The following is a 10,487-nucleotide window of genomic DNA, read 5'->3' as shown; positions in this document are numbered from 1 at the left end:
GGTCGTAATTGCAAGTTTTTAAGTCGGGTACCAACTGCAAGTATTCAAAGAGGGACGCAACTGCAAGTTTTAAAATGAGGTAGCAACTACAAGTTTACAGGTTAGGTCGCTACTACAATTTATTAAGAAGAGGCGTGCTTATAATTTTTTAAGAGGGGTCACAACCGCAAGGTATCAAGGAGGGGCACCATTGCAACTTTTTAACAGGGGGTTCAATTGTACGTTTTGAGAGGGGTTCAGTTGCAAGTTTCACAAGGGTCGCACTTGCAAGTTTTTTGCACACAGCAATCCAAACTGCAAGGGGTACTATTCAGTCGTTTTGCGGTGATATTACTGGCCATTTTTGTGTGCATACCAAGTACAAAGAAAAAAAGAAACTAAAATCCCTTTTTCTTTAAAAACTGAACAGTTTCAAAATGTCACACAATTCCATTAATATCGCATAGTACTTGACAGTGGACATATGTCATTTTAGCTAACCTGGCGAGGACTAGCCATCCATTTTCGTGGGGTTGCTGGTTCAATCCTTGCTCCTATCGATTTTTCTTTATTTTCATTTGTCTAAAGCACATTATTGGGCCGGCGAACGGGACAATACGTACATTTCTCCAAGTGTGTTAATTGGACAGATAATGAAAGCCGGCTACATCAACAATAGGTTATGTCAGCTAATGTCAGATGAATAAGATGAAATTATATCTAATCTAGATGAGTTCTAGGCACTCCAAATTGATATTAATTTAATTTGCCAAAAACATTGGGACAATCTTAGGGCGTGTTCAATTCGTAGTATTTTAAAAACATCAGAAACACATGACAGGAGCGAGTCAGTTCCAACAAAAGCTTATTTGCTAGCCATGGAAGGCAGATGCAACCGTAAGAGCAACTCTACTAGATTCGCCATATCTGCGATTGACATCCGCCGTGCTTCATATGGATATGGAGTCCGTGGCGGTGTGCATAAGCACATAGTTGCTATAATGCGACCTTCATATCTTTTCATTTCATTTATTTGGTATTTCTTGTCACTTCCTTAAAAACTCCATGGGCAATTTAACCTCAAATTAGACATAGTAAACACATGTTTTTAACATGAGAAATTAGAAGAAACTATAATTAAAATATAATAGTGGCCAAAAATTCATCGGACTAACAATAAACCCAGATGAAGAGTATATGATACCATGTACTTAGAAGCAAGTTCTATAACCAAAAACAAAGCACCACAGGAGAAGTCCACCATCAAAGTTCAATTCAGCGATCCGAGTACGCCTACATGTCTCAGCGCAGTGAGTACTGTCGAGTGGCATTTGCACAACTAGAGCACATGCTAGTCGCCGTTGCTCCTAACATGAAAAATAACTCACTATTACAGACACCAGAAAATGCACTCATGAGGGTGCTCGCTTACAGAAGACCTGTTCAAAGGCCCGCACAAAATCGTCATTGTCTAGTTTTATACTACAATCATCATCAGAGTCGTCATCAACGAAGGGACGTCCCGCACCAGGCTGGCCAGTCTCGTATCCGATAGGAACGGCAGGGTGCCGCAGTGCATCCATCCCCTGATTCTTGCATGCGTAACAGAGGCCTAATAACACGAGTTATGCAGTTCAACACATTAAACCCACTTTGACGAAACCTAGATATTTATCACTGAATATGAAGTAAATTTGATAAAAGAGAGGAGAAGAAACGGCACATAGCATCTTTCGACCATACATTTCCTTCACTTGCGCAAAATAGAGAGTTGATGACCACTTGTGTGAGCCAGCTTCCTTCGTCTTCACCGCGAAGTTGTAGTGTGGTGGAACATCTTCTCATGTGTCTCTACACTGAAACACTGGTGCAGAAGCTCGTCTAGTTCAAACTCCACACCCTGAAACAATACCTCATAAGAAAACTTGCATCCAACTAGGAAAAGATTAAAAGAAAAAGCATTAGGAAGTCACACATACTCTCAATCCCTCCCCTTCTATGATGCACTTCTTAAAAGCCTTCATGACTTCCTTCTCCATCCATAGTTTTCCGTTTTTAACGATTTGTTTTGTAGATTCTCCACACCTACAACATATTAGTTAAAAATTGCTGTCTGTTACAAATCATGAGGAAATTAGACTAACTGGCAGTACAGTTGTAAGAGTAAAGTGCACCATAGGGACTTGTAAGGTGTATAAGTTGTCAGGTGCTTCTTATGACAGGGACATCTGAGGTACTTGAACTAGAAAATTGCCCATCCATGTATGTATGCGAACTTGTATAATTGGGTTGACAGAAGATTAGACACCAGCTTACTTGGCAAACAAAAATTGCATAGACTCCATGTGGACAACAAATTAACAAATCTAGTTAAATATATAACAAAACATTCTAATAACTATACAGGAGTTTCCGACTAATTTTCCTCACTTTTAATTCATGACATAAATTCTTATATAAAGTTGGGTGGGAATGGATTGGCTACTGCCATGCAGGGACATGTGAAAGGCTCCGCAATCCCCTGTCCATGTTGCCCTCAAACTTGAGCTTGCATAAACCCAAAAGTTATCTATTATCAGTTTATCGCCAACAACTAGCGGTGTTGGGTTTAGATATACCTTCTCTTAAGAGACCCAAATGTGAAGTTCTCAAATTCGAGGAGCAATGTGACGCACCCATGCATGCATGTTTAGAGACCAACGGTGAACATTTCTCCATTTCTAGCTAGCAATTAAAAAAAAGCACTACAACACCATTTGATACTTCACCACAAAATACAAAAGTATGTAGTAAGCTAAATGTCCCCAAAAGATTCAAGAATCATTAACTTTAGAACAATGTAGCATGTTCTACTAGTAGTGCCGTTAAGTGAGGTTATTGACCCAGTTTGATTGACACACTCCTAAAATTAATCTTGATGAGAAAGTGACAGTAGATTATGTTATCATAAAGAAGATCAATAATAGATTATGAATGAAACTTCAAGAAAAGATGATAAACTGCAATCGAACTATTGGAATCTTTACTGTATTTTTGTCTGCGAGGATTGAGTATCCAGTCGATGCAGAGACTGTGGTGAATCAGGCAAGGCAAGCTTTTCCGATGACTTGTTGGGGTTGGAAACCTTTTTGGGTGGGTTGCAGAAGCCATTTTTCACAGCAACCATGGCCTCTAAGACGTCATTATATGTATGTTCAGCGAGGTATTGATTTATTCTCTGCCGCCTTTCTTCTGACCTGAATCAGGGCGCACCAAACAAGATTACTCAGAATGCAGCACCATAATGATGCCATGGCAATTTTTTTGCATAGAGTAGGGAGCAACAATCCAGATGGCATGGAAGAAAAACATGGAAACAAATTTGCATAGTGTACGTACCGTACATGCCAACAGCAAACAGAATATCATCATATGACTGGAATGGTGCCATACAAGCATTACCACTGAGGAGCTCAAGATGATGAATATCCTGCTGGAGGAGTTATCTTTAATTGAACAGAACCAGAAGCCCCGACTTGATAGCAGTATGTTATTTTAATTTAAGTTGTATTCAATCCAGATCATAAAAACTAGTTAGCCTTGTCTTCCGGTTCAGTCAAAAGGACCTACTCAAATGATCAGCGACGGACTGATCACTGATGGAATCAGAGTCATGGATGTCTTAAGAAAATAACCAAATTAACAATCAACGATCATACATATCATAACGATCATACTTGACAAGTTCTTACCTCGGGGATAATGCTTCCTGAGCAGCTGGTTGCTTCTCAACTGTAGAATCAGGCACACCGATGTCCATGTTGCTGCCATGCACCACAGCCCTGATCATCGCAATTTGAACTCACAGTCAGTGAATTCCATTCTTTTTGAATGGAAACAATAAAAGAACTGGTGCGCTCCCATTTCAACAAAATCAAATTAAATAGTACTAAATATTACCCATCAGTTGATTCATATGCAGGAGATGTGACATTCAGTGAAATGCCCTCAACTTTTGACAGGTCTGCACTTGTACCGCCAGGCTCACTGCTTCTCACCTCGGTAAAATGCTCCTTAACCCTGATCAGAACATGCACAGCAGATCATATGTCAATGACTCTTATGATGAAGATATCAGAAAAGACAACTTGTAAGGCATTCTGTTTCTTCTATCAGAAAGGACGAGCAAACAAAAGCGAATATAGTTTGAACTTCTAGCAGGTATAGCCATATGTAAAATAATCATTGAAAAAGAAAAATGACAGTTTCGATCTTGCTGGTCTACCTCGAGGCCCCATTGGACGGGATTTATCATATCAGACGTCTGGGTCATTACAGTACCTATTATTTCCACGAACAAAGTCTTGGCTAATCAAGGAAGAACAGAAGAAAATGATGTACCTATCAGCTGATTGAACTGTAGGAGGTGTGGTATTCAGCGTCATGGCGTCGAACTGTGACAGGTCTGCACTTGTATGTCCAAGCTCACTGCCGCTCACTTCATCGGTATGCTCCTCCACCCTTATAAGAACATGTGCAGTAGATCATTGGTCAATGATACTGAAGATAAAAATTCAGACTTGTAGACATTATATGGGAGTACAAACAAGAACGATACAGCCTGAACTCTTAATTAATATAGCCTCAAAGATTACAAATCAAACTGACTACTAGTGAGAATAATGATGTGTCTAGGGCACATCTAGATGTGCTCTAGTTATTGCACATCTAAGTGAGTGAATCAAGTATAAAGAGAAAAGGAAAAAAGACAAAGAAAAGGTTTGCATGAATCTTAACGTAAAATCAATGACATATGACTTAGATGTGCAATATTTATGGCACATCTAGATGTGCTTTAGCAAAACTGAAACAATAATGACACTCACGGTCGTCCTTTTCTGCCTCGAGGTCCCCTTCGGACCGAATACAAAATACTCTGCCGCACATGGGTTGTAGATCCAGTTGGCCTACATAGTTGCAAATTTTTTTTGAGAATCACCCGGGGGGGGGGGGGGGCTCCCCCACCTGAATATATTACTCAAAGGACTGCCGTGGCAGTGAGTATAGAATTACATAGGCACGGTGCAACATGCAGAGAGGTAGGAACGCCACGAGAAGACGTCCTCCTTGTCTTGTGAACTCACGAGACGATGTGACCAGAGGTCCAAAGCAGAAATAAGGTTTCTCAAGATTATTACAGAGCTTTGGTGATCTAGTTACACTGGAACACCTCCCGTCCCTCTGTCCCTCCCGTCCCTCGCATCGCCCCTAGGGCGACTCGGGGGAGTCTAGGGTTTTCCCCTGGCGCATCTCCCCACCTCCCCCACCCCCCTCGCCGCCACCGGAGACGAACGCCGGGAAAGCCCGCGCGGGTGCCGGGGAAGGTGGCGGCGGGGTCTTCGGCGCTTCTTCACGGAGGCCGGCGGATCTAGGGCGGCGGCCCCTGCTGGCGTGGCGTGTGGCGTGCCTGAGGGTTCGGCCGTGAGGAAGGCGAGCCGCAGGCGTGCCAGATCTGGAGGTATTAGCCCCCTTCCCTTCCATGCATCCCTTCCCAGTCCCCGGTTCGGTTTGGATCTTGCCGGATCCAACTCCGGTGTGTTCTGGTGGAGCAGAACGGTGTTCGGGGGAAACCTTGGCCGCCTTGGCTGGCCGGCAGCGGCGACGCCGCTTTTTGGCGCCGCTTTCCTCCTTGGGGGCGCTGCTGAGGGCACCATCTCTCTACTCCGACCCATGTCCGGGTGAAAGCCCAAGATCCGATGCGGATCGGGCGTCGGCGGCGCCCCGTGCACCGTAACCTTCCTGGAGGCGACGCCAAGGACATTCGGATCGGATGGAAGGGTCTGCAGGTGAGGGGTGGGGGTGTGCTGTCTCCCTTTCGGTGGAGCGGTGTTTCGTTCTACATATTCTTGGCGGCGGCTCTTGACGGCATGGAGCAGCGGAGGCTTGGCGTCAGATGTGTGGTGACGGACACGCGCAGGAGGTCGACGCTGTCTGGCGTCGTGGTAGCGTCGGCGGCAGCGAGACCGGGCAAGGCCGATGCAACAGTACAGCTCTGAAGATGGATATGTGGCAAGTGGCTGTGGCGGCCTCATACCCGGCAGGCGTCCTGGTTGAGGAGCACGGCGGACTGGTGGGTGCCCATACCCGGCAGGCGTCCTGGTTGGGACCTCAGGTGTTAGATGTTAGGTTTGGCTGCGAGGTCTGTTTGGTATTAGGCCCAGACCATCAGCGCCCCTTCATCAGTTAGATCGGAGTAGCGACAGAGGTTGCGAAGATGGTGGCTTTGGTCTTACTGTTGTACGACTTTGTAAGGTTTTGTGTTAATAATTAATAAATTGGCCGTATGCATCGTCCAGATGCAGAGGCCGGAGGTATTCCTCCTTTTCTAAAAAAAATAAAATTACAGAGCTTTGGTCTATCGATCTAAAAACCATGTCATTGCGTGTTGTCCAAGTCATCCAAAGCAAGGCCAGTAGGACCGAAGGCCATGCTGTGGTTGGGAGGTGAGGGGGGGTAGGGACGTCCCATAGATCTGTGATGTCGCTGGAAGTTGGTAAGAGCCCCATCCGTTGCCAAATCCTATTGGCAAGAGGGCATGTGATGAAGAGGTGGTTGGAGTCTTCGTTTGTCGTAGCACATCGAGGGCATATGTCTGAGTCGAGGATATGCTTGCGCGCAAGGTTAACTCTAGCGTTGAGCCGGTCTTTGAAGAGTAACCATGCGAATACTTTTAGTTTCCGAGGAACCTCGGCATGAGAGGGGCCATGAGGACACCGTATGCATGCTTGGTGGAGAAGCAAATGCCATGTCGTAGGAACCGTTGATCTTCCCCCACCGATGGCACGAAGTCAGAACATAGTTTAGTGCCTGTGCAAAAATAATGGCAGCCTCCTCCACACCCCCCCTCCCCCTATCTGACTACTCTTACGATTTTTTATGTTGTAAAATAGTGCGGTTTAGGGTTTGGCGATGGGACTGAAATCAGAGTATCTTAGGACTGGAATCAGAGGGCTTTTAGGTGTTAAACCCCTCAAACACTACAGCTCCGATCCTGATCAAGATGTAAAGGAACCATAGTGTTGTGGGCGATCAAGATGTAAAGGAACTATAGTGTTTGGAGGGTTAACTCAGTTGCATCTTGATCAAGATCTTGATCGCGCTGCAACACCGCCGACGAGCGGAGAAGACTAACAGGGATTGCACGTTTTGCAAAAGAAGAAACATAATGATAGCCGAGAGAGATACAGAGGTCTCTCTTACGGCTTTGCTCCATTGGCTGCATCACGCTTGCTCGTTGTCGTTGATGAGCCGCGGTCACGCCGAGCTCGGCCCATAAGGCGTGTTTTCGCCGGTCAGGCGCGCGGTGTGCAGTCGTCGACGGTTTAGCGCATGAGACGCGTATCGTGGTGACAAATCCTTCGTGAAATACATACACAGGCGGTCCGCACGGATATGGACCAGCTCCCCTCCCCTCCCCCGCGTCGCTCCCGCGAGCGCGACCGGGGCAAGCCCTAGCCCGCCGCCTCCTTCCCTTCTCCTCCCGGTCCTCCTGCCCGGCCGCCGCCCCAAGTCGCCGCCGGGCAAAGCCCGGTCGGTGTGGGTGGCGGCGGGGCCTGGTTCCTCTCCGCTCGACCCTGGGGCTGGCGCCGGACGGCTCTGCGGGCGGAGGCGCTGGGCTGCCGCTCGACGGCGAGCTTGCGGGGCCGCGGCGATGCGGCGGCGCCCTGGGGCGCGAGCGTGGTGCGGCGGCTGCGTGCTCTTCTTCCTCCTCGGGCGGGTACACGTGCGACGACTCCAGACCAGATCCGACCGTTCCTGTCGCCGGCGGCCGTTGTGTGGCGTGGGCTGCGTGGAGCTAATCCTTTTGGTTACGAGCATTTTAACCTTTCAAAATTTCCTGGGAGTTAGTACTCCCTGTGCATAAGTTATCTTACGAAAATTAAATAATTTTAAAATACTTAAACATGATATATTAATTTTGAGCATTTTTTTATTTTTTGACATAAATAAAAGAATCAACCAATAAAAGATACGGGATGCGTATGTTTTTAATGACTTAAGACGACATGTAGATCATTTCATTGCGTGCAATGGTATTAGTTAGAAAACAAACATTAAGTTTTTTTGTTTTCCCCTTCATCTTGATCGCGGTACACAACGTAAGATTGACTTATGCATCAGTACGAAGGGAATACTATGTTTGGATTTATAAAACCATTTATAGCATACCATATTTAACTCATTCTAGAGACATTAAGTTTCATAAACCGTAAGACCTTGTAGCCTTTATCCTACATGGCAACAAGCCACTAGGATTAATGTTCACACACATTATTTATCACAAGGAAATGAAGAGCAACAACACTAGGTAGGTGTTGCACTAGAGATTTCATAATCCTCAATCCACTTAATGGACAATAACGAAGATCTTATGGATAATTAGTTTCTCCATAAGATGTGTGCTCTAAGGTGCAAGTTCCAAGTGATTGCTTTATTCTCATAGAACATAGTATATGATGCTCGAGAGTGTATAATGTCTTAGAAAACAAAAAAATAGTTTTAATCCGCATCACCGTACGGCGGAAGAAGAAAAAGAACTTAACAAAGTGTGGCATATAATTACAAAAAACATTAGTCAGAATTATAACCATAAGCCATAAGTTACATTAATATCATAATCGACATTACATTCACAGACTTACCACTTTTATCATTAATGTGTGCTTCATATATTATTCATAAGGGGGTAAGTAGACATAAACATTTATGATAAAAGGAGATAAAACATCAGTGTGACTTTCACACATTCTTTCAGATAAGACATGTTGCATCTTAATCAGAGAATGTGATTTTCATTCATTCATTAAAATAAGACTTGTTGCATCTAAGTTAAAAGAAGAACTAACACACTTTTGTTGTCCGTGTCATGGTCTTGATAAGAGAGGCGAGTGTGATATCTCACTTAAAATGAGATGCTCATTATCCCCCTCAAAATGTGGTCTACTAAAACATGGCCACACTTTTGATGAGGTCTCGTTAGGAACACTTCTCGTATAACTTAATTGTACCATAACACAAATAATAATTACAAGAGAAAAACATAAGTTTTCTCGCCTCTTGGCAAGAATAACATCACATAATTGGAGTTGACTTGATCATACACAAAAAATAACTCACCAATGTATCTATTAAAGAGACAAAAATTAAGTTTCTCCAATAACTTAGAGCATACACAAACAATATCATTAAGATGAAGAATTAAGCCATCTTCAAATTCTAGTGGAACAAATCCAATAACTTTGCCTTTAGTCTCGTTTTGCCTCAGTAAAAGGCATGGTTGATGCTTGTTTACTTATAGGAGATGATTTACCACAACATGCAAAATAGCATGCTGGAGCAGTTACGAGAATGTGGCTTCAAGAATATTGGGTGGTTAACAGCGCGGAGAGGGGTTAGGCTCAACCGTGGGATTAAACAAGCATCAACGGAGCATGAGTGATCTGATGATTGATTTCTATCAGACATATGATATTAAGTGTTTCTAAAAGTAATCAATATTGGTCAGAATATCATCATATGGCATTAGAACATTTGCACATTAAATCTCTAATCAATACTCATCGTTGGTTCCATTTTGATAAGAGATACATAAAATCACATAATGACCAGCCAAAAATTGGGTAAATTAATAGCCGACATTAACAATAAAGTAACATCAAAATCTAATCATGTGTCATCACACACAAAGATACCTCTTGACACTAAATGTACATTAAACATATGTGTGGAAATTATCAAAAACAATCTTGTAACATATAAAGAAAATGAGATTGGAATCGACATTCAAAGTGAAAATGGCATTACTATTCATTATCATAAATTTCTCCAAATTATAAAATTTGAACAACAAAATTACGTCAAGATTCACCAAATAATAGTATTTGGAAAATGATAATGGTCAATTGAATTTTGGAATAAAAATTCCCTAAACAAAATGTTTTGTTAAGAGAACTAATCATAATATTATAAATATTAGTTTGAGTCAGTATGCATATTTCAAAGGTGCGTAACTTAATTAAATGGCATAAAAAGCACATTTTTTTAGTTTTCCCATTAAGCATGTTGCCCAGCATTTATTATGCCATGTAGTGGGGTGTGAAAAACCGAATCACATCGTCGTCGAAATTTTCTCAAGTCGGCCTTAGCTCATTAGCAATGATCACATAATAAAGAAATGTCAAAAGTTTGACATCATCATAAACTTCTCACTCAAATAAAGTTTTCAAATAAAGTATCAATAAACTTTGGAGTGTGAAACATCATAAATTGTGATCAAGATAAATATCATTTCACAACATTAATATTTAAACAATAAAATGATGCAAAAACATCACCTTAATTAACATTATATCACATTACAAATTTCCAAATAAAATTTCTCTTTAGTCCATTTTATTTGGACATTTTAAACATAGTTCTTATTACATTTAAGGCAATTTCAAGCCTGTTAATAGTGCATTAACATTATT

At 42.7% G+C, this 10,487-nt stretch overlaps 1 protein-coding gene across 1 annotated transcript; it reads right to left on the bottom strand.

The window, feature by feature from the left end:
- Positions 1-1,727: 1,727 nt before the first annotated feature.
- On the bottom strand, positions 1,728-3,195 carry LOC123148770 (uncharacterized). Its single transcript, XM_044568256.1, has 3 exons — positions 3,006-3,195; positions 1,959-2,064; positions 1,728-1,879 (listed from the first exon to the last, which is right to left on the bottom strand). The coding sequence occupies exons 1-3, from the start codon at positions 3,143-3,145 to the stop codon at positions 1,787-1,789; spliced, it is 339 nt and encodes a 112-aa protein (XP_044424191.1). The 5' UTR covers positions 3,146-3,195; the 3' UTR covers positions 1,728-1,786.
- Positions 3,196-10,487: the final 7,292 nt, after the last annotated feature.

Source organism: Triticum aestivum, chromosome 7A (genome assembly GCF_018294505.1).
Source record: "Triticum aestivum cultivar Chinese Spring chromosome 7A, IWGSC CS RefSeq v2.1, whole genome shotgun sequence".
In the NCBI taxonomy this organism is placed as follows: Eukaryota; Viridiplantae; Streptophyta; class Magnoliopsida; order Poales; family Poaceae; genus Triticum; species Triticum aestivum.
The sequence above is the reverse complement of the archived record's forward strand: the minus strand, read 5'-3'. Positions and strand labels throughout refer to the sequence as shown.

Bases quoted from the DNA above. Each gene is read 5' to 3' on its own strand.
- LOC123148770 (XM_044568256.1), bottom strand. From the start codon at position 3,145: ATGGTTGCTGTGAAAAATGGCTTCTGCAACCCACCCAAAAAGGTTTCC. The intron at 2,065-3,005 runs GTAAAGATTCCA...AATATGTTGTAG, and splicing joins TCCTCGCAGACAAAAATACA to GTGTGGAGAATCTACAAAAC. The intron at 1,880-1,958 runs GTATGTGTGACT...GTATTGTTTCAG, and splicing joins TAGAAGGGGAGGGATTGAGA to GGTGTGGAGTTTGAACTAGA.